Source organism: Lupinus angustifolius, chromosome LG07, assembly GCF_001865875.1.
Source record: "Lupinus angustifolius cultivar Tanjil chromosome LG07, LupAngTanjil_v1.0, whole genome shotgun sequence".
NCBI lineage: Eukaryota > Viridiplantae > Streptophyta > Magnoliopsida > Fabales > Fabaceae > Lupinus > Lupinus angustifolius.
The window spans coordinates 8476467-8497126 of record NC_032015.1 but is presented as its reverse complement, the minus strand read 5'-3'; the positions used below and the strand labels follow the sequence as shown (position 1 = coordinate 8497126).

General features: G+C 34.8%; 3 protein-coding genes across 5 annotated transcripts; all 3 read left to right on the top strand.

The window, feature by feature from the left end:
- On the top strand, positions 4370-9005 carry LOC109352195 (zinc finger CCCH domain-containing protein 48-like). 2 transcript variants are annotated; one of them, XM_019594068.1, is made up of 8 exons: positions 4370-5248; positions 5691-5786; positions 6594-6683; positions 6778-6879; positions 7529-7675; positions 7831-7950; positions 8062-8121; positions 8419-8626. In XM_019594068.1, exons 1-8 carry the CDS (start codon positions 4808-4810, stop codon positions 8431-8433), a joined length of 1071 nt encoding a protein of 356 aa, XP_019449613.1. In that variant the 5' UTR covers positions 4370-4807; the 3' UTR covers positions 8434-8626. The 2 variants fall into 2 exon arrangements, with proteins under 2 accessions (XP_019449613.1, XP_019449612.1); XM_019594067.1 differs by lacking the exon at positions 8419-8626 and adding an exon at positions 8784-9005 and having other exon boundaries at positions 4372-5248.
- Positions 9129-10088, top strand: LOC109352196 (ABC transporter B family member 28-like; the record flags this gene model as incomplete). The annotated part of the gene is made up of 3 exons (XM_019594069.1): positions 9129-9218; positions 9317-9373; positions 9567-10088. Coding segments are annotated over 3 exons (384 nt in total), but the record flags the coding sequence as incomplete, so codon positions are not given.
- On the top strand, positions 14596-19889 carry LOC109352194 (zinc finger CCCH domain-containing protein 48-like). Of its 2 annotated transcripts, XM_019594065.1 has the most exons (9): positions 14604-15472; positions 15915-16010; positions 16818-16907; positions 17002-17103; positions 17753-17899; positions 18055-18174; positions 18286-18345; positions 19008-19105; positions 19351-19889. In XM_019594065.1, the coding sequence occupies exons 1-9, from the start codon at positions 15032-15034 to the stop codon at positions 19493-19495; spliced, it is 1299 nt and encodes a 432-aa protein (XP_019449610.1). In that variant the 5' UTR covers positions 14604-15031; the 3' UTR covers positions 19496-19889. The 2 variants fall into 2 exon arrangements, with proteins under 2 accessions (XP_019449611.1, XP_019449610.1); XM_019594066.1 differs by lacking the exons at positions 19008-19105; positions 19351-19889 and adding an exon at positions 18643-18850 and having other exon boundaries at positions 14596-15472.

Sequence of the window (20660 nt, the reverse complement as noted above, 5' to 3'; positions counted from 1 at the left end):
AATGAAATGAATTTATCATGACCATTGGACTCGTATTGGAAATATGAGAATGGTAGTTTTTAAAAATAATTAATTTAAAAAATAAATAAAAATCTGTACTATTGAAATTTTATTTTTGTCATATGTTATAATTTTACTTATGCATTATCCTGAGGAATGAGATGAATAATCTATCCGTCTATATTGATTCATCTTTACAGTTTTTCTTTTGCTCTGAACTTGTGCTTGGAGCCTATGACTGAAGCTGAAGGCGAAGTTCATTTATGTACCTCATAGTATTATAGTTTATTGGGAGTTATGGTGTTTCCTATAAATTTGTGATTCGTTGAAAAAATATATTTAAATTAAAATTTAAAAATTAACTATTTTTCTTACCAATTATAAACAATGACATATAAATGTTACAGTTTGTAACAATGTTGTAAAAAACATTTCGTACTGGCCAGTTCAACCGGAAAACCGGTGAACCAGACCCCTAATCGGTACGGTACAAGTGTTGAACCAGTCAAGTATCAACACTGGTCAAAACCGGTGAACCGGCCGGTATTTTACTAAACCGGCCGGTTTATACGCATATTTTTTTTTGAAAAAAAAACTTAAAAACTTGAAAACCCATTACAAGACCCATCTTTCCATCACTTCAACACACATACATGCTTCCAAGGCATACATAGATTACACTTTTTGGTTCCTAACATTCGTGTGTAATCTCAGTAAAATTTGTGTAATTTTGGAGTAGTGTCTGAAAATAGGATTTGGTGGAAAAATATAATATCGATTACACACATGCTTGGTGTTAAATGTTAAAACTCTAAATTTATTTGTTTTTGTAGAGTGAGTTATGAACTTGTGTATTTATATTTTGTTGTTGTTAAGTGATACTTTTGGGTTGATATATGTTTTGTAATTTAGACTTTGAATTTGTTAAAGACTTAAATTTGTTTGTTTATGTGAATTTTGAGTAGATTATAAATATGGATTATAAAATTGAGTATGTACCTATTTAAAAAAAATTTGTTATAGATTTTTATATATATAAATATGAGTAGGTATGTCAGGTTTAACCGCTATGCAGTTTAATAACCGGTACTGTTTTGGTTTTAATAATGTGTACGCACTGACCAAAAGTGTTTTATGATGCTTGAATATACATTTAATATTTCTATACTTAAATATACGTTTGATTTTTTTCTAGAATTAAGAATAAGAACCTCGAATCCTTGATTTTTGGAGACTAATAGAGAAAATAAAAAGACTTGAACCATAAAATAAATTAGATTAAATTACACAAACCTCCTGTGAGTTTTAATGAAATTACATGAAGCATTTCTCTGTTTTTTATATTTATACAAACTACTGTAATTATATATGTATATTACAGTGACTACCTTGCCGTTAGTTGTCCGTTTAATGACAATATCATGTGCATATCTATGTCATTTAATAAAATATTATGACAAAAATATCCTTTTATAACTTCATATAAAACATGTTTCAATATATTGCTCACAACTTGTTTGATGAAATGGTTGAATGAATTACATTCAATATATTGCTCACAAATTCTTTAAAAAATCTATGGGATCTTCACTCAACATATAATTCCATATATGAACGAAGAAAATCGTTGAATAATTCAAATGATTTGAAAATCCTGAATGAATAAGCAATGCTTAAGTATTTATTTAACTTTATTGTTGGAACCAAAATCTACTACAATTCTTCAAATTGTTTATTTTGTGAAATTTTGAAAGAAAGATCAAAGATATTTAATTCTTCTTCTTAACCAAGGAAGTTACTACAATTCTTTTGATTTTTCTAAACTTCCATGCAGAGAGAATTCACATATGGAACTATATTGGGTCTTGTTGGCTTGTAGAGGACATATGTTCCTTAAATAAATTATATCATTTGCGTTAAATATAGATTTTCTTTCTAAAAAATGACTGAAATTTCATAATGTGATACAAAGCTTATATCTATACCGCATCTCTTGCACAGAGATGTAGCAACCTTCAACTTAAGACAACGCAATCTTTTACTTGAGATATTATGACATTTTTAGTGGAATATGTACTTATAGAATCAATACAATATTTTAACAGTGAATCAAACCACCCACCATTTTTGGTGAAATGTGTACTACCAATGCAATGTATGAATGCATACAAAAATGAAAAGAAAATAAGAGTCGTGTTTATTAAGTAGAGGGTAGTTTAGTAATTTACTTATTCATTTTAACTTTTAGTTAACGGTGTTACATCAAAAGGAAGTACATATAAGAGTAAAAAGAGGAGGAGTAGTGTATAGTTTCCTTAAACCTCAAGGAGGTCCGTGTAATTTACTCAATAAACTAATATGACTCTCAAGTTATTCTTCTTCGATAATCAACTCACAAATAGACTCACACAAATAACACTCCACATCCCACACATGGGAAAAATATTATTTTTCCATAACTTGCACTAGAATTATGGTTCATTACAAGGTTTAGGGTTTTTTGGGATCCATGGATGCATAAATATACGGGAAAGGATATTCTCCATTAATGGAGAGAGAAGTGATCACTTTTACATAAGGTAAAAATGTTATATCATAATATTTTAAATATAAAAGTGTCAAATCATATTATATTTTTTCTTTTATTTTAGGTGTACTTGTTTCTTTACTAATGAAGATATACATAACTATGGTCATAGTCACAATGCCAAAATGGCCAAACTAGTCAGAACTTACACTGTTGTCCTCTGTTTATCATTTACTACTTGTCATTGAATTTCCAAAGTGGATACAGTGATTATAAAATAGTTCTCAAAATGTCTCCAAAGTTTGTGATGATATCTTAAGATGTGGAACAAATGAAGATTATAGCATTTAGCTCTCCATGGCACTCAGTTGGAAGGCCAAGGAAAGAGTTCATAAGGAAATCATCATTCTACCCCAAATGTTAAAATATGGTAAGAGCCATGAAAAGAAAGCTTCTTGATGAATCAGTAAGTGTATAAAAGAAAGCTTAAAGAAACTTAAAGAAAGAAGAATGAGAAGCAAAGATTGATAATATTCCCATTGAATAAATTGAATTGATTGAATAAGAAGTGAGCCAATATGACTTATTTATACAAGAGAAAAAATGAAAAGAAAGCTTGTAAAACAAGTAACTAACATAAACATAACTTGTTAATTCCTCACTTTCTAACCAACTATTGTGTTCCAAAATAACCTATAATATATATTTAATACCAACCAAACAAGAACTTGGTCTTGTACCCAAAATCAACCTTGTAAAGAAAGGAAAATGCTTATTATAATTAGAATGAAGGTATGCACAAAGTGAGAAGTTTGAATTATAACCAGGTGGCAAAATTTGTATGTATATGGAATCTCTATATAAATTAGATTGTAGGTGTGCAGAAAATTGAATACATTAACCACGACACCCATCTTATGAATATTCCTCACAAAACATTGTTATCAAAATAATTGGAAGGGCCAAGAGACTAGATTCTCCTTACGATAGTACAATCTCCACCTCTCCCTAAACATCTTCCCGTGATCACTAATCTTTCTCTAAATAAACCCTAAGATATGTAACCAATTTGCCAAAAAAAAAAGTAGATGACATTTTCTCTTCTTTTGTGGTTGATCTGACTAGAGGTTCGGACAATAATTCTTCGCTGGTATCTGAGTTGAGATTGATTTGAGTCTGAAAAAGTTCTCCAACGATCAAGTCAGTATGAGATTAGAGAGGTAAAACTTGTAAGCAATATGCAAGAAGTAAGTAGAGAATAATAATGACAAGTGCTCCTTCGTGTTGTGGAACCCCTATTTATAATGGTTGAGATGAATGATGTGATTCTAGTGGGTACTGCTGGTATGATCGACCATTTGGGTCTATCAGATATTGTTTTTTTCGTGTTAGGTGGATTTGACAGATTCATACTCTGTACACAATTGACTTATACCTTGTGGTAGGTCTAGTAGCCGTATTTTAGGTATATCCTTGTCGTGTTGGCAACTGAGATTTGTAAGTGGCGTGGCAATCCACTGTTGGTGGCATGTCAGACAGGAGTGGTCCCAATTTCGACCTAGTACACTCCATCAAGGGTGATGAGCTTGTTTAAGCCCCTCAATTGGTCACGCCCAATTCTTGATCGGCTGGAAGAGAGGCCTACACGGGTAGCTGGGGTACCCGGATGACCAAGGTGGAACATTTTTAATGAAGTAGCATTATACAAAATTCTTCATACAATTTTTCTCCTTAAAAATGTAAGATTCATACTTTGTCATACCCTTTTTAATATAAGTTGGTGACTCAAGTCTTGTTATGCACAATCGAATGTCCTTTTGATATATAGGGCAGCTTTGTAATTTCACGTCCTCGTTGAGATCACGCTCTATCTCATCGTTTCGTAGTTTACTTCTCTTGCAAACTGCACTGCAATTACAGCACAACAGCTTCACTCATTCCCAAATCAATCACTTTTTTATCCGCTTCATTCATCGAACCCTAATCTCAACAATTAGGGTTTTCCCTCCAAGTCCAACACCATAAATTGATGATCACACTACACCACCCTCCTCATCCCACTTCACACCATCACACTCACGCGCTCTCAATCCATCGCTTGTGGTCAATTTGGGATTCCAATTCAACTTTGCTGAGCTCGCGATCCACCATTACCTTCTTTGATTCTTCGAATTGAAACTAAAGTTAGACCCTTTCTGGTATTTCCCCTTCGATTCCGACACCAATTCATCAAACAATCGCAATTCGCATCAACCACTTTTTTCTTGCATATTCCTATCCATGGACTTAGACGGGGGCAACAAGCGCGTGTTCAACAGACTCGGTGGACCCGCGGGTGACCCGAGAAGCCAGAAAGTGTGCTATCATTGGCAAGCGGGTAAGTGCAATCGCCACCCGTGCGCGTTTCTTCATAGTGAGTTGCCTCCTCACAACTCCAATGGTGGCCCTTCCAAAAGGCCTTATGGGTCTGCGGAAAATTTAAGCTTTAACGGTCCACCACGCCGAACATCGAATTTCAACACATGGGGGCGTGGCGGTGGGGGAAGAGGTGGTGGTGGTGGTAGAGGTGGTGGCCGTGGCGGAGAAGTAAAGAAGGCTGATAAAATTTGTAATTATTGGGTTCAGGGGAATTGTAGTTTCGGAGAGAGGTGTAAGTTTCTTCATTCTTGGAGTTTAGGAGATGGTTTTTCTCTGTTGACCCAACTTGAAGGCCATAAGAACGTAAGTGTTTTGTGTGAGGAGTCATGTTACTATAGAATTAGGTTGATGGTGAATCCTATGCATTGTAGCATGGTTTTTCTCCAATTGCTTGTGTTGCTGTTTTTCGATAACTTTAGAAATGTTATGTTTTTATTGATGAGTTGTTACACATGCTAGGTTTAGGTTTTTATTGGAGAACACTAGAACAGCACCACCAGCATCCAAAGAATTTTGACCCTGTAACATTGCCACCATTGAATGTTTTATAAAATACAGGACACATACCCATGTTTATAGTTTTGAATAGTGTATATGTTGTCACGTACATGGTTCACTGGGAACAAGAGTCTATATTAGCATTACTTGTCATAAACTTGTTATTTGTTTACATGTTTATGAATGTGCATTTTTTGGGGTAATAATAGTTTTGATGAGGCGAGTTTTGGTTTTCTTAAATGAACAGGTTGTGAGTGGAATAGCTTTTCCCTCAGGTTCTAATAAGCTTTATACGGGAAGTACTGATGAAACCGTAAGAGTTTGGGACTGCCAGTCTGGACAGGTTTGTTACCATTGGTGTCTGATAATCATTGTCGGACACTTCTCTCCATGAAACAATGATATTCTTAGTGTATTATAAGAATCTATTGTAGTGATTTTTGTTTTATTAATTTAATATAAGGGAGGGGATCCACTTACTCTAGGAGTAAGCTAAAAAAACTTACTTCACATCTTAGTCATCCGTTCTATGAAAATCTAATGATGCACGTGATTTGAATTAGTCAGTAGATCTGAACCATTAGATTTTTATAGAATGGATGACTAAGATGTGGAGTAGGTTTTTTAACTTACTCTTGGAGTGAGTGGATCCCCCTCTTAATATAATTGTTACTGGGTAGTCAATCACGCCACAGAAGCAGCCAATAGCGGAATCCTGGTGTTGATTGGGGGATCATTGCAATGCTATTGACTTGACAGGTCAATAGTGTCTGCTTGGCAGGTGGTGCAGCCCACTTTTAAGGCTGCAATAGTTATTTTATGAAACTTTTTGCGTATTATTTTATATCTGAACATTTATACATGTCTAGTCTAAATTATTTATATTGTTTCCCTAAACGTCCCAATAGCGGCCATCCCGCTATCCCATTATAGCGCTTTTGGTGCCTGCCGCTCTGCTCAGATCTCCGGGATTGACTACTTAAAATTGTTTCACTCTTCAATTCTTTATTTCCATTTCAAATGTCTAAATTCAAAGTCAGCAGTGGAAGTTTCACTCTCTCCCCCCTCTCTTCATTCCCTTAGTTTCTGAGCTCATAGGTAAGAAATTAATAGCATTGATCTGAATTTCATTGTTTATGTTCCTATGCAGTGTACGGCTGTGATCAATCTTGGTGGTGAAGTAGGTTGCATGATCAGTGAAGGTCCTTGGGTTTTTGTTGGCATACCCAATTTTGTCAAGGTAAGAAAGTGCAGACATAGGCATTTGTTTTTTACAGTCTTCATGCCACTTATAGCAGCATGATCATGACTGATGTCCTGACATTGGAATACAGGTCTGGAACACAGAAAATTTAATAGAGCTAAGTCTGAGCGGTCCCGTTGGACAAGTTTATGCTCTTGTTGTGATTAATGATATGCTCTTTGCTGGCACACAGGTAAATCTCTTACCTTTCCTTGACTACAGACTCTACAGTTTTCTCCACTAGTACAACCATTCACTTATTTGTTTCATTCAGAGTCATGCTTTATTTTCTGATGCAATCTTTATTTCTAATGAGGATTATGTTGTTAGTGCTTAGGGCTTGTTGGATGAAATGGTGAAGTGCACTTTGGTCTTTCCATGTATCAAACTTTATAGAATGGCATGTACATATTTTGGGACCAAGTGTTCCTGAACTACTTGGGGATTAGAATTCTGGGGTGGATTTTAGGGCTGATAAGGAACGTCTGGACAGAGAAGTGTGGACGTCATCATATTAAATGTTTGGGCGGTTTCTTTTGAAAACAAAAGGGACCAAGGATGGTATGATTGGAATTGGAAGTAATTATGTGTTACCATGAGTCCCTCATTGCATATCTAAAGGATTGTATGATGATATGTAGTCCCTCATTGCATATCCTTGAAGTACGGGTTTGATAGCCGGTAGTCATGCTTGGCAATTGGCCCAACTAGGGTCTTTAATTTGAATCCCAATTTGATGAAGTTTGCCTTTTAAATGAAATTAAACTGTTTTGTATACATCTTTATCTGGGTTTAGCATATCATCTTAATTTTTAATCTGAAGTGAAATGCCTCTCTTTCAGGATGGATCTATACTAATTTGGAAGTTTAATTTAACTACCAACGGCTTTGAGCCAGCTGCATCACTTAAAGGTCATACCCATGGTGTTGTGTCATTAGTTGTTGGAGCTAATAGACTCTACTCTGGTTCAATGGACAACACAATAAGAGTAAGTACAGCTTGGTATCATAGAACTCTCTGCTCTAAGCATTTAATCCTCTTATAGTGCTTTGCTTTAAAGTTTAGACTCTTCAAAAACAACACAGCAGTAGGTTTTGAATTGCTAATTTGATTTGTATCTTCTAAGTGGTTGCTATCTTCCAGGTCTGGAACCTTGAAACCCTGCAGTGTTTACAGACACTTACAGAGCACACTTCTGTGGTGATGTCTGTACTCTGCTGGGACCAGTTTCTGTTATCCTGTTCATTGGACAAGACAGTCAAGGTTGGTTTCACACTATTTTGTGATTGTGTATATATATGTAATGAATATTTAGAAATTAGAAGATTTGTATGTAATAATATTTGTTTGTTTTATTTCTTTTGGTTTCTGCAGGTTTGGTTTGCCACAGAAAGTGGAAATCTGGAGGTCACATACACGCACAATGAAGAACATGTAAGGATAAATTTATTTGCTTTTCATGGATACTTGGAATTACATATGATATTATGTTGCTTGTTCCAGTTTGAGATGTGGATATTTGATACCTTGCGATTTGCAAATAGTAGGAATTATGAACTTATTGAAATCATATCACTATAATTTAAAAATTATAAAATCCTTATCCAAGCTTCTGATAATATCATACATACGTGATTATTGTTTTCGAAGTTCATACCTTTTTGATACATGATGTTGTAAAAGTTTCACTATATTATTATCATTTACATAAATATAAATTTTATCACGGAGAAAAGAGAGAAATAACCCTTGGGAAAGTAACTCAAGAATTCAACAATGCCTGCAAGTCTCTCTGGATATCTAAAATAGCAACTCCCTTAAAGAATCCCTAGTAATGAATAGAGAACAACTGATAGCCAATGGGGAAGAAGTTTTGGAGCTTGATCAGTATGTGTCAGTGTCACATTAAAATTGCCATGTAACAAACTTTTAATGCATTTTTGCGAAAACAGAAACCATTTATTGTTTTTGTGGTCTCAAATTGGTGTATATTACTTAGGTATTTCTCATAAATGATTTGCAGCTAGAGGGAATTGTTATACGGTATGGGGTGGCTTCCATGAATTTTTTATGACATTTTTGTATTCTGCCTGTAGGGTATACTTACTCTCTGTGGGATGCATGATTCACAAGGCAAGCCCATTTTGGTGTGTTCTTGCAATGATAATACTGTGCACCTCTATGATCTGCCATCGTAAGTATCTGTCTTCCTTTCTTTAAGCTCACATTTGCTTCTCTCTCTTTTTTTACTACGGCTGTCGAGTATATTGAAATTTATTGTGTTACTGATGAGAGGTGAAGCTTTATGCCAGAAGAGCTAGCTAGCTTGTGGTTCTTTTAAATGCTTTACAAGCTTTGTATATTTTCTAAGTTATTATTTCCTCTCTCGGTTTGTTTGTCTTCTAGGTATGCAGATGCATTTTTATTGGTACAACTGTTAACTTGTTTCTTTATTGTTCCTATTTTATGGAAAGGGCTATGATACATTGGTTGGTGAGCGTGGAGGCCTGTTGAGTGGAGGACAAAGACAGGTATAATAGAGCTTACATACAACCTTTCCCTTGCAAGAGCATGCATTTTCATACATGGACACATTAAAAAGTTCTTAACTCGTGTTTCCAATCTGCAGAGAATCGCCATTGCCCGAGCTCTGCTAAAAAACGCTCCAATCCTTATACTTGATGAGGTGATCTTTTTGTTTAATTCTTTGGTTTTCTATGTAGTCTCTGTCCATGCTTTGGTTCACTGGTACTACGAGATGGGACGATTCAGAGTCAGGGTACCATCAAGCCGTGAAAGACCTACCCTCCTGTTCATAAAGCCTATTCATTATATCTTAATTATGGTCTTCTTGATATAAAGGTTATTTTCTGCTGCAGGCTACAAGTGCCTTAGATGCTACCAGTGAGCGCTTGGTTCAGGACGCTCTCAATCATTTGATGAAGGGGAGGACGACGTTAGTAATAGCTCACCGGTTAAGCACAGTTCAAAATGCCCACCAAATTGCACTGGTTTCTGATGGGGGGATTGCAGAGATAGGTACCCATCTTGAACTAGTGGCTAAGGAGGGCCAATACGCCTCACTGGTCAGCACTCAGAGGCTTGCATTTGAATGAATAAAAAATGATGGTCTTCATAGTTTTTATTATACAAAATTGCCTAGCATGAGGCATGGCACTGGATAATTTGGGGGTCAGTTTTCAAGCAGAAAATGTTATCTTTGACACAAGCAGTGATAATTTGTCTCAAATCAAATGTATACTAAGGACACTTGGAGGTTGCTTAAGGCCAGGGGTACCAGTTTGATTGAGAAGTGTATCATAACAGGAAAAATAAAAGGTGTATTTAATTGGATAGTATTACTTGGAATAATTATAAGATTTTCATTTCAAACATTGTTATTTTATTGCCCAAAAAGTCAAATAAAAAGAAATTTCTGCACCAGTTACACTTCATTTTAAAGTTGACAATATAGGTAGGTGCTACACTGGCTAGTCTCTTCCTTAGTTCCTTAGCCAAAGTCATTATGCCTAAAATAATGAAATGAATTTATCATGACCATTGGACTCGTATTGGAAATATGAGAATGGTAGTTTTTAAAAATAATTAATTTAAAAAATAAATAAAAATCTGTACTATTGAAATTTTATTTTTGTCATATGTTATAATTTTACTTATGCATTATCCTGAGGAATGAGATGAATAATCTATCCGTCTATATTGATTCATCTTTACAGTTTTTCTTTTGCTCTGAACTTGTGCTTGGAGCCTATGACTGAAGCTGAAGGCGAAGTTCATTTATGTACCTCATAGTATTATAGTTTATTGGGAGTTATGGTGTTTCCTATAAATTTGTGATTCGTTGAAAAAATATATTTAAATTAAAATTTAAAAATTAACTATTTTTCTTACCAATTATAAACAATGACATATAAATGTTACAGTTTGTAACAATGTTGTAAAAAACATTTCGTACTGGCCAGTTCAACCGGAAAACCGGTGAACCAGACCCCTAATCGGTACGGTACAAGTGTTGAACCAGTCAAGTATCAACACTGGTCAAAACCGGTGAACCGGCCGGTATTTTACTAAACCGGCCGGTTTATACGCATATTTTTTTTTGAAAAAAAAACTTAAAAACTTGAAAACCCATTACAAGACCCATCTTTCCATCACTTCAACACACATACATGCTTCCAAGGCATACATAGATTACACTTTTTGGTTCCTAACATTCGTGTGTAATCTCAGTAACATTTGTGTAATTTTGGAGTAGTGTCTGAAAATAGGATTTGGTGGAAAAATATAATATCGATTACACACATGCTTGGTGTTAAATGTTAAAACTCTAAATTTATTTGTTTTTGTAGAGTGAGTTATGAACTTGTGTATTTATATTTTGTTGTTGTTAAGTGATACTTTTGGGTTGATATATGTTTTGTAATTTAGACTTTGAATTTGTTAAAGACTTAAATTTGTTTGTTTATGTGAATTTTGAGTAGATTATAAATATGGATTATAAAATTGAGTATGTACCTATTTAAAAAAAATTTGTTATAGATTTTTATATATATAAATATGAGTAGGTATGTCAGGTTTAACCGCTATGCAGTTTAATAACCGGTACTGTTTTGGTTTTAATAATGTGTACGCACTGACCAAAAGTGTTTTATGATGCTTGAATATACATTTAATATTTCTATACTTAAATATACGTTTGATTTTTTTCTAGAATTAAGAATAAGAACCTCGAATCCTTGATTTTTGGAGACTAATAGAGAAAATAAAAAGACTTGAACCATAAAATAAATTAGATTAAATTACACAAACCTCCTGTGAGTTTTAATGAAATTACATGAAGCATTTCTCTGTTTTTTATATTTATACAAACTACTGTAATTATATATGTATATTACAGTGACTACCTTGCCGTTAGTTGTCCGTTTAATGACAATATCATGTGCATATCTATGTCATTTAATAAAATATTATGACAAAAATATCCTTTTATAACTTCATATAAAACATGTTTCAATATATTGCTCACAACTTGTTTGATGAAATGGTTGAATGAATTACATTCAATATATTGCTCACAAATTCTTTAAAAAATCTATGGGATCTTCACTCAACATATAATTCCATATATGAACGAAGAAAATCGTTGAATAATTCAAATGATTTGAAAATCCTGAATGAATAAGCAATGCTTAAGTATTTATTTAACTTTATTGTTGGAACCAAAATCTACTACAATTCTTCAAATTGTTTATTTTGTGAAATTTTGAAAGAAAGATCAAAGATATTTAATTCTTCTTCTTAACCAAGGAAGTTACTACAATTCTTTTGATTTTTCTAAACTTCCATGCAGAGAGAATTCACATATGGAACTATATTGGGTCTTGTTGGCTTGTAGAGGACATATGTTCCTTAAATAAATTATATCATTTGCGTTAAATATAGATTTTCTTTCTAAAAAATGACTGAAATTTCATAATGTGATACAAAGCTTATATCTATACCGCATCTCTTGCACAGAGATGTAGCAACCTTCAACTTAAGACAACGCAATCTTTTACTTGAGATATTATGACATTTTTAGTGGAATATGTACTTATAGAATCAATACAATATTTTAACAGTGAATCAAACCACCCACCATTTTTGGTGAAATGTGTACTACCAATGCAATGTATGAATGCATACAAAAATGAAAAGAAAATAAGAGTCGTGTTTATTAAGTAGAGGGTAGTTTAGTAATTTACTTATTCATTTTAACTTTTAGTTAACGGTGTTACATCAAAAGGAAGTACATATAAGAGTAAAAAGAGGAGGAGTAGTGTATAGTTTCCTTAAACCTCAAGGAGGTCCGTGTAATTTACTCAATAAACTAATATGACTCTCAAGTTATTCTTCTTCGATAATCAACTCACAAATAGACTCACACAAATAACACTCCACATCCCACACATGGGAAAAATATTATTTTTCCATAACTTGCACTAGAATTATGGTTCATTACAAGGTTTAGGGTTTTTTGGGATCCATGGATGCATAAATATACGGGAAAGGATATTCTCCATTAATGGAGAGAGAAGTGATCACTTTTACATAAGGTAAAAATGTTATATCATAATATTTTAAATATAAAAGTGTCAAATCATATTATATTTTTTCTTTTATTTTAGGTGTACTTGTTTCTTTACTAATGAAGATATACATAACTATGGTCATAGTCACAATGCCAAAATGGCCAAACTAGTCAGAACTTACACTGTTGTCCTCTGTTTATCATTTACTACTTGTCATTGAATTTCCAAAGTGGATACAGTGATTATAAAATAGTTCTCAAAATGTCTCCAAAGTTTGTGATGATATCTTAAGATGTGGAACAAATGAAGATTATAGCATTTAGCTCTCCATGGCACTCAGTTGGAAGGCCAAGGAAAGAGTTCATAAGGAAATCATCATTCTACCCCAAATGTTAAAATATGGTAAGAGCCATGAAAAGAAAGCTTCTTGATGAATCAGTAAGTGTATAAAAGAAAGCTTAAAGAAACTTAAAGAAAGAAGAATGAGAAGCAAAGATTGATAATATTCCCATTGAATAAATTGAATTGATTGAATAAGAAGTGAGCCAATATGACTTATTTATACAAGAGAAAAAATGAAAAGAAAGCTTGTAAAACAAGTAACTAACATAAACATAACTTGTTAATTCCTCACTTTCTAACCAACTATTGTGTTCCAAAATAACCTATAATATATATTTAATACCAACCAAACAAGAACTTGGTCTTGTACCCAAAATCAACCTTGTAAAGAAAGGAAAATGCTTATTATAATTAGAATGAAGGTATGCACAAAGTGAGAAGTTTGAATTATAACCAGGTGGCAAAATTTGTATGTATATGGAATCTCTATATAAATTAGATTGTAGGTGTGCAGAAAATTGAATACATTAACCACGACACCCATCTTATGAATATTCCTCACAAAACATTGTTATCAAAATAATTGGAAGGGCCAAGAGACTAGATTCTCCTTACGATAGTACAATCTCCACCTCTCCCTAAACATCTTCCCGTGATCACTAATCTTTCTCTAAATAAACCCTAAGATATGTAACCAATTTGCCAAAAAAAAAAGTAGATGACATTTTCTCTTCTTTTGTGGTTGATCTGACTAGAGGTTCGGACAATAATTCTTCGCTGGTATCTGAGTTGAGATTGATTTGAGTCTGAAAAAGTTCTCCAACGATCAAGTCAGTATGAGATTAGAGAGGTAAAACTTGTAAGCAATATGCAAGAAGTAAGTAGAGAATAATAATGACAAGTGCTCCTTCGTGTTGTGGAACCCCTATTTATAATGGTTGAGATGAATGATGTGATTCTAGTGGGTACTGCTGGTATGATCGACCATTTGGGTCTATCAGATATTGTTTTTTTCGTGTTAGGTGGATTTGACAGATTCATACTCTGTACACAATTGACTTATACCTTGTGGTAGGTCTAGTAGCCGTATTTTAGGTATATCCTTGTCGTGTTGGCAACTGAGATTTGTAAGTGGCGTGGCAATCCACTGTTGGTGGCATGTCAGACAGGAGTGGTCCCAATTTCGACCTAGTACACTCCATCAAGGGTGATGAGCTTGTTTAAGCCCCTCAATTGGTCACGCCCAATTCTTGATCGGCTGGAAGAGAGGCCTACACGGGTAGCTGGGGTACCCGGATGACCAAGGTGGAACATTTTTAATGAAGTAGCATTATACAAAATTCTTCATACAATTTTTCTCCTTAAAAATGTAAGATTCATACTTTGTCATACCCTTTTTAATATAAGTTGGTGACTCAAGTCTTGTTATGCACAATCGAATGTCCTTTTGATATATAGGGCAGCTTTGTAATTTCACGTCCTCGTTGAGATCACGCTCTATCTCATCGTTTCGTAGTTTACTTCTCTTGCAAACTGCACTGCAATTACAGCACAACAGCTTCACTCATTCCCAAATCAATCACTTTTTTATCCGCTTCATTCATCGAACCCTAATCTCAACAATTAGGGTTTTCCCTCCAAGTCCAACACCATAAATTGATGATCACACTACACCACCCTCCTCATCCCACTTCACACCATCACACTCACGCGCTCTCAATCCATCGCTTGTGGTCAATTTGGGATTCCAATTCAACTTTGCTGAGCTCGCGATCCACCATTACCTTCTTTGATTCTTCGAATTGAAACTAAAGTTAGACCCTTTCTGGTATTTCCCCTTCGATTCCGACACCAATTCATCAAACAATCGCAATTCGCATCAACCACTTTTTTCTTGCATATTCCTATCCATGGACTTAGACGGGGGCAACAAGCGCGTGTTCAACAGACTCGGTGGACCCGCGGGTGACCCGAGAAGCCAGAAAGTGTGCTATCATTGGCAAGCGGGTAAGTGCAATCGCCACCCGTGCGCGTTTCTTCATAGTGAGTTGCCTCCTCACAACTCCAATGGTGGCCCTTCCAAAAGGCCTTATGGGTCTGCGGAAAATTTAAGCTTTAACGGTCCACCACGCCGAACATCGAATTTCAACACATGGGGGCGTGGCGGTGGGGGAAGAGGTGGTGGTGGTGGTAGAGGTGGTGGCCGTGGCGGAGAAGTAAAGAAGGCTGATAAAATTTGTAATTATTGGGTTCAGGGGAATTGTAGTTTCGGAGAGAGGTGTAAGTTTCTTCATTCTTGGAGTTTAGGAGATGGTTTTTCTCTGTTGACCCAACTTGAAGGCCATAAGAACGTAAGTGTTTTGTGTGAGGAGTCATGTTACTATAGAATTAGGTTGATGGTGAATCCTATGCATTGTAGCATGGTTTTTCTCCAATTGCTTGTGTTGCTGTTTTTCGATAACTTTAGAAATGTTATGTTTTTATTGATGAGTTGTTACACATGCTAGGTTTAGGTTTTTATTGGAGAACACTAGAACAGCACCACCAGCATCCAAAGAATTTTGACCCTGTAACATTGCCACCATTGAATGTTTTATAAAATACAGGACACATACCCATGTTTATAGTTTTGAATAGTGTATATGTTGTCACGTACATGGTTCACTGGGAACAAGAGTCTATATTAGCATTACTTGTCATAAACTTGTTATTTGTTTACATGTTTATGAATGTGCATTTTTTGGGGTAATAATAGTTTTGATGAGGCGAGTTTTGGTTTTCTTAAATGAACAGGTTGTGAGTGGAATAGCTTTTCCCTCAGGTTCTAATAAGCTTTATACGGGAAGTACTGATGAAACCGTAAGAGTTTGGGACTGCCAGTCTGGACAGGTTTGTTACCATTGGTGTCTGATAATCATTGTCGGACACTTCTCTCCATGAAACAATGATATTCTTAGTGTATTATAAGAATCTATTGTAGTGATTTTTGTTTTATTAATTTAATATAAGGGAGGGGATCCACTTACTCTAGGAGTAAGCTAAAAAAACTTACTTCACATCTTAGTCATCCGTTCTATGAAAATCTAATGATGCACGTGATTTGAATTAGTCAGTAGATCTGAACCATTAGATTTTTATAGAATGGATGACTAAGATGTGGAGTAGGTTTTTTAACTTACTCTTGGAGTGAGTGGATCCCCCTCTTAATATAATTGTTACTGGGTAGTCAATCACGCCACAGAAGCAGCCAATAGCGGAATCCTGGTGTTGATTGGGGGATCATTGCAATGCTATTGACTTGACAGGTCAATAGTGTCTGCTTGGCAGGTGGTGCAGCCCACTTTTAAGGCTGCAATAGTTATTTTATGAAACTTTTTGCGTATTATTTTATATCTGAACATTTATACATGTCTAGTCTAAATTATTTATATTGTTTCCCTAAACGTCCCAATAGCGGCCATCCCGCTATCCCATTATAGCGCTTTTGGTGCCTGCCGCTCTGCTCAGATCTCCGGGATTGACTACTTAAAATTGTTTCACTCTTCAATTCTTTATTTCCATTTCAAATGTCTAAATTCAAAGTCAGCAGTGGAAGTTTCACTCTCTCCCCCCTCTCTTCATTCCCTTAGTTTCTGAGCTCATAGGTAAGAAATTAATAGCATTGATCTGAATTTCATTGTTTATGTTCCTATGCAGTGTACGGCTGTGATCAATCTTGGTGGTGAAGTAGGTTGCATGATCAGTGAAGGTCCTTGGGTTTTTGTTGGCATACCCAATTTTGTCAAGGTAAGAAAGTGCAGACATAGGCATTTGTTTTTTACAGTCTTCATGCCACTTATAGCAGCATGATCATGACTGATGTCCTGACATTGGAATACAGGTCTGGAACACAGAAAATTTAATAGAGCTAAGTCTGAGCGGTCCCGTTGGACAAGTTTATGCTCTTGTTGTGATTAATGATATGCTCTTTGCTGGCACACAGGTAAATCTCTTACCTTTCCTTGACTACAGACTCTACAGTTTTCTCCACTAGTACAACCATTCACTTATTTGTTTCATTCAGAGTCATGCTTTATTTTCTGATGCAATCTTTATTTCTAATGAGGATTATGTTGTTAGTGCTTAGGGCTTGTTGGATGAAATGGTGAAGTGCACTTTGGTCTTTCCATGTATCAAACTTTATAGAATGGCATGTACATATTTTGGGACCAAGTGTTCCTGAACTACTTGGGGATTAGAATTCTGGGGTGGATTTTAGGGCTGATAAGGAACGTCTGGACAGAGAAGTGTGGACGTCATCATATTAAATGTTTGGGCGGTTTCTTTTGAAAACAAAAGGGACCAAGGATGGTATGATTGGAATTGGAAGTAATTATGTGTTACCATGAGTCCCTCATTGCATATCTAAAGGATTGTATGATGATATGTAGTCCCTCATTGCATATCCTTGAAGTACGGGTTTGATAGCCGGTAGTCATGCTTGGCAATTGGCCCAACTAGGGTCTTTAATTTGAATCCCAATTTGATGAAGTTTGCCTTTTAAATGAAATTAAACTGTTTTGTATACATCTTTATCTGGGTTTAGCATATCATCTTAATTTTTAATCTGAAGTGAAATGCCTCTCTTTCAGGATGGATCTATACTAATTTGGAAGTTTAATTTAACTACCAACGGCTTTGAGCCAGCTGCATCACTTAAAGGTCATACCCATGGTGTTGTGTCATTAGTTGTTGGAGCTAATAGACTCTACTCTGGTTCAATGGACAACACAATAAGAGTAAGTACAGCTTGGTATCATAGAACTCTCTGCTCTAAGCATTTAATCCTCTTATAGTGCTTTGCTTTAAAGTTTAGACTCTTCAAAAACAACACAGCAGTAGGTTTTGAATTGCTAATTTGATTTGTATCTTCTAAGTGGTTGCTATCTTCCAGGTCTGGAACCTTGAAACCCTGCAGTGTTTACAGACACTTACAGAGCACACTTCTGTGGTGATGTCTGTACTCTGCTGGGACCAGTTTCTGTTATCCTGTTCATTGGACAAGACAGTCAAGGTTGGTTTCACACTATTTTGTGATTGTGTATATATATGTAATGAATATTTAGAAATTAGAAGATTTGTATGTAATAATATTTGTTTGTTTTATTTCTTTTGGTTTCTGCAGGTTTGGTTTGCCACAGAAAGTGGAAATCTGGAGGTCACATACACGCACAATGAAGAACATGTAAGGATAAATTTATTTGCTTTTCATGGATACTTGGAATTACATATGATATTATGTTGCTTGTTCCAGTTTGAGATGTGGATATTTGATACCTTGCGATTTGCAAATAGTAGGAATTATGAACTTATTGAAATCATATCACTATAATTTAAAAATTATAAAATCCTTATCCAAGCTTCTGATAATATCATACATACGTGATTATTGTTTTCGAAGTTCATACCTTTTTGATACATGATGTTGTAAAAGTTTCACTATATTATTATCATTTACATAAATATAAATTTTATCACGGAGAAAAGAGAGAAATAACCCTTGGGAAAGTAACTCAAGAATTCAACAATGCCTGCAAGTCTCTCTGGATATCTAAAATAGCAACTCCCTTAAAGAATCCCTAGTAATGAATAGAGAACAACTGATAGCCAATGGGGAAGAAGTTTTGGAGCTTGATCAGTATGTGTCAGTGTCACATTAAAATTGCCATGTAACAAACTTTTAATGCATTTTTGCGAAAACAGAAACCATTTATTGTTTTTGTGGTCTCAAATTGGTGTATATTACTTAGGTATTTCTCATAAATGATTTGCAGCTAGAGGGAATTGTTATACGGTATGGGGTGGCTTCCATGAATTTTTTATGACATTTTTGTATTCTGCCTGTAGGGTATACTTACTCTCTGTGGGATGCATGATTCACAAGGCAAGCCCATTTTGGTGTGTTCTTGCAATGATAATACTGTGCACCTCTATGATCTGCCATCGTAAGTATCTGTCTTCCTTTCTTTAAGCTCACATTTGCTTCTCTCTCTTTTTTTACTACGGCTGTCGAGTATATTGAAATTTATTGTGTTACTGATGAGAGGTGAAGCTTTATGCCAGAAGAGCTAGCTAGCTTGTGGTTCTTTTAAATGCTTTACAAGCTTTGTATATTTTCTAAGTTATTATTTCCTCTCTCAGAATATAAAAGGGAACTTATTCTTAATTCTTTGGTCCATTTGTTGTTCAGATTTGCAGAGAGAGGCAAGATATTCACAAAACAGGAAGTAAGAGCAATTCAGATAGGGCCTGGTGGCATATTCTTCACTGGTGATGGAACTGGTCAAGTGAAAGTGTGGAATTGGATAGCTGAGCCAACTCCTTCCACCCAATAAAGTGGCAACTATAATTTCTTCCTTTTAATTGATTTGATAGTTTCTATGGTCTTCCTTTTTGTAATTTTGTACTGCAAGAAGGGACTTCAGGGTGAGGTTTTGATTGGCAAGAAGGAAAAAAGAGAGGATAGAGAGTATGTAACTTAAGTTTTGGGTCATAGTTTTACATTTATAATAACATTAAGAATTTGAGATGTGATTTTAGTGTTAAGTGAGTATTCTTGGCATAAATATGTGCTCAAGTTCTTGAGCATGCTTATTTTGTAACTGCGACATATTTAAAATATTATTTAGTACCCATCACCCTCTAATGCATATGTATACAGCAGATAAATGATATTTACTTGGCATTAAGAAGTGACCAGACAATATTTTCCTATGTGTTGTATCATTCCTCACTTGGATTTAGATTTAACTCTTTACACACACAATTTACAATACCTCATTATAGTAGTTCATTCATGTAGTCAACCTCATCTAGTTGTAAAAAAAAAGTATGATTATAGTTGGACTGCAGTATAAATAAATTCATGGTAGGAAAATGTTAAATTGGTTACCTAGGTAGGAAAATGTTAAATTGGTTTCTTAGGTAGGAAAATTTTAACTATGTTAGGGACTACTTGGGTAACAATTACAATTATGACATTTTGTATTCAATGTTTTTTCCTTTGAAAAATTTATTCAGCAAAGTGCAAACACAATGTTGTGTTTGTTTTCAACATTTCATAACAAGATAGCATGTTTATATTTTGTCAGACCCTCCAATTAAACTATCTTATAGATTCTGATTTTTGTTTCTTCCCATGTTCAAATTACCTTCTTTACCAATAGGTGTTGGTTCAAGTGGTATATGTTTGATTCCCCTTAAGCAAAGTCTCATGTTCGAGTCTTGTGGATGGAAAAAATGTCCGCTGGGAAAGTTAACCCCACATACCTGTGGATGTTTCCGGTTCGGACAAGATTGCCTCCAGTACGAGGATAACATGTGGGAAACCAAAAAATTACCTTCTCTATTTATTTATTTTTATAAAAGTTTGTTCATGTCACTCAGCAACTATGAATGTGATAGAAAGTAGCTTGATTTTGATCAAAACTTCTTTTCTTTAAATTACAGAAGATTCGGAAGTTGTTAGAAAGACCAATAAAGCCTTCTGACCCTTGGCTA

Coding starts and splice junctions, on each gene's coding strand:
- LOC109352195 (XM_019594067.1), top strand. CDS start 4,808: ATGGACTTAGACGGGGGCAACAAGCGCGTGTTCAACAGACTCGGTGGA. Junction 5,249..5,690: donor AACTTGAAGGCCATAAGAAC/GTAAGTGTTTTG, acceptor TTAAATGAACAG/GTTGTGAGTGGAATAGCTTT. Junction 6,684..6,777: donor GCATACCCAATTTTGTCAAG/GTAAGAAAGTGC, acceptor ATTGGAATACAG/GTCTGGAACACAGAAAATTT.
- LOC109352194 (XM_019594065.1), top strand. CDS start 15,032: ATGGACTTAGACGGGGGCAACAAGCGCGTGTTCAACAGACTCGGTGGA. Junction 15,473..15,914: donor AACTTGAAGGCCATAAGAAC/GTAAGTGTTTTG, acceptor TTAAATGAACAG/GTTGTGAGTGGAATAGCTTT. Junction 18,175..18,285: donor CATTGGACAAGACAGTCAAG/GTTGGTTTCACA, acceptor TGGTTTCTGCAG/GTTTGGTTTGCCACAGAAAG.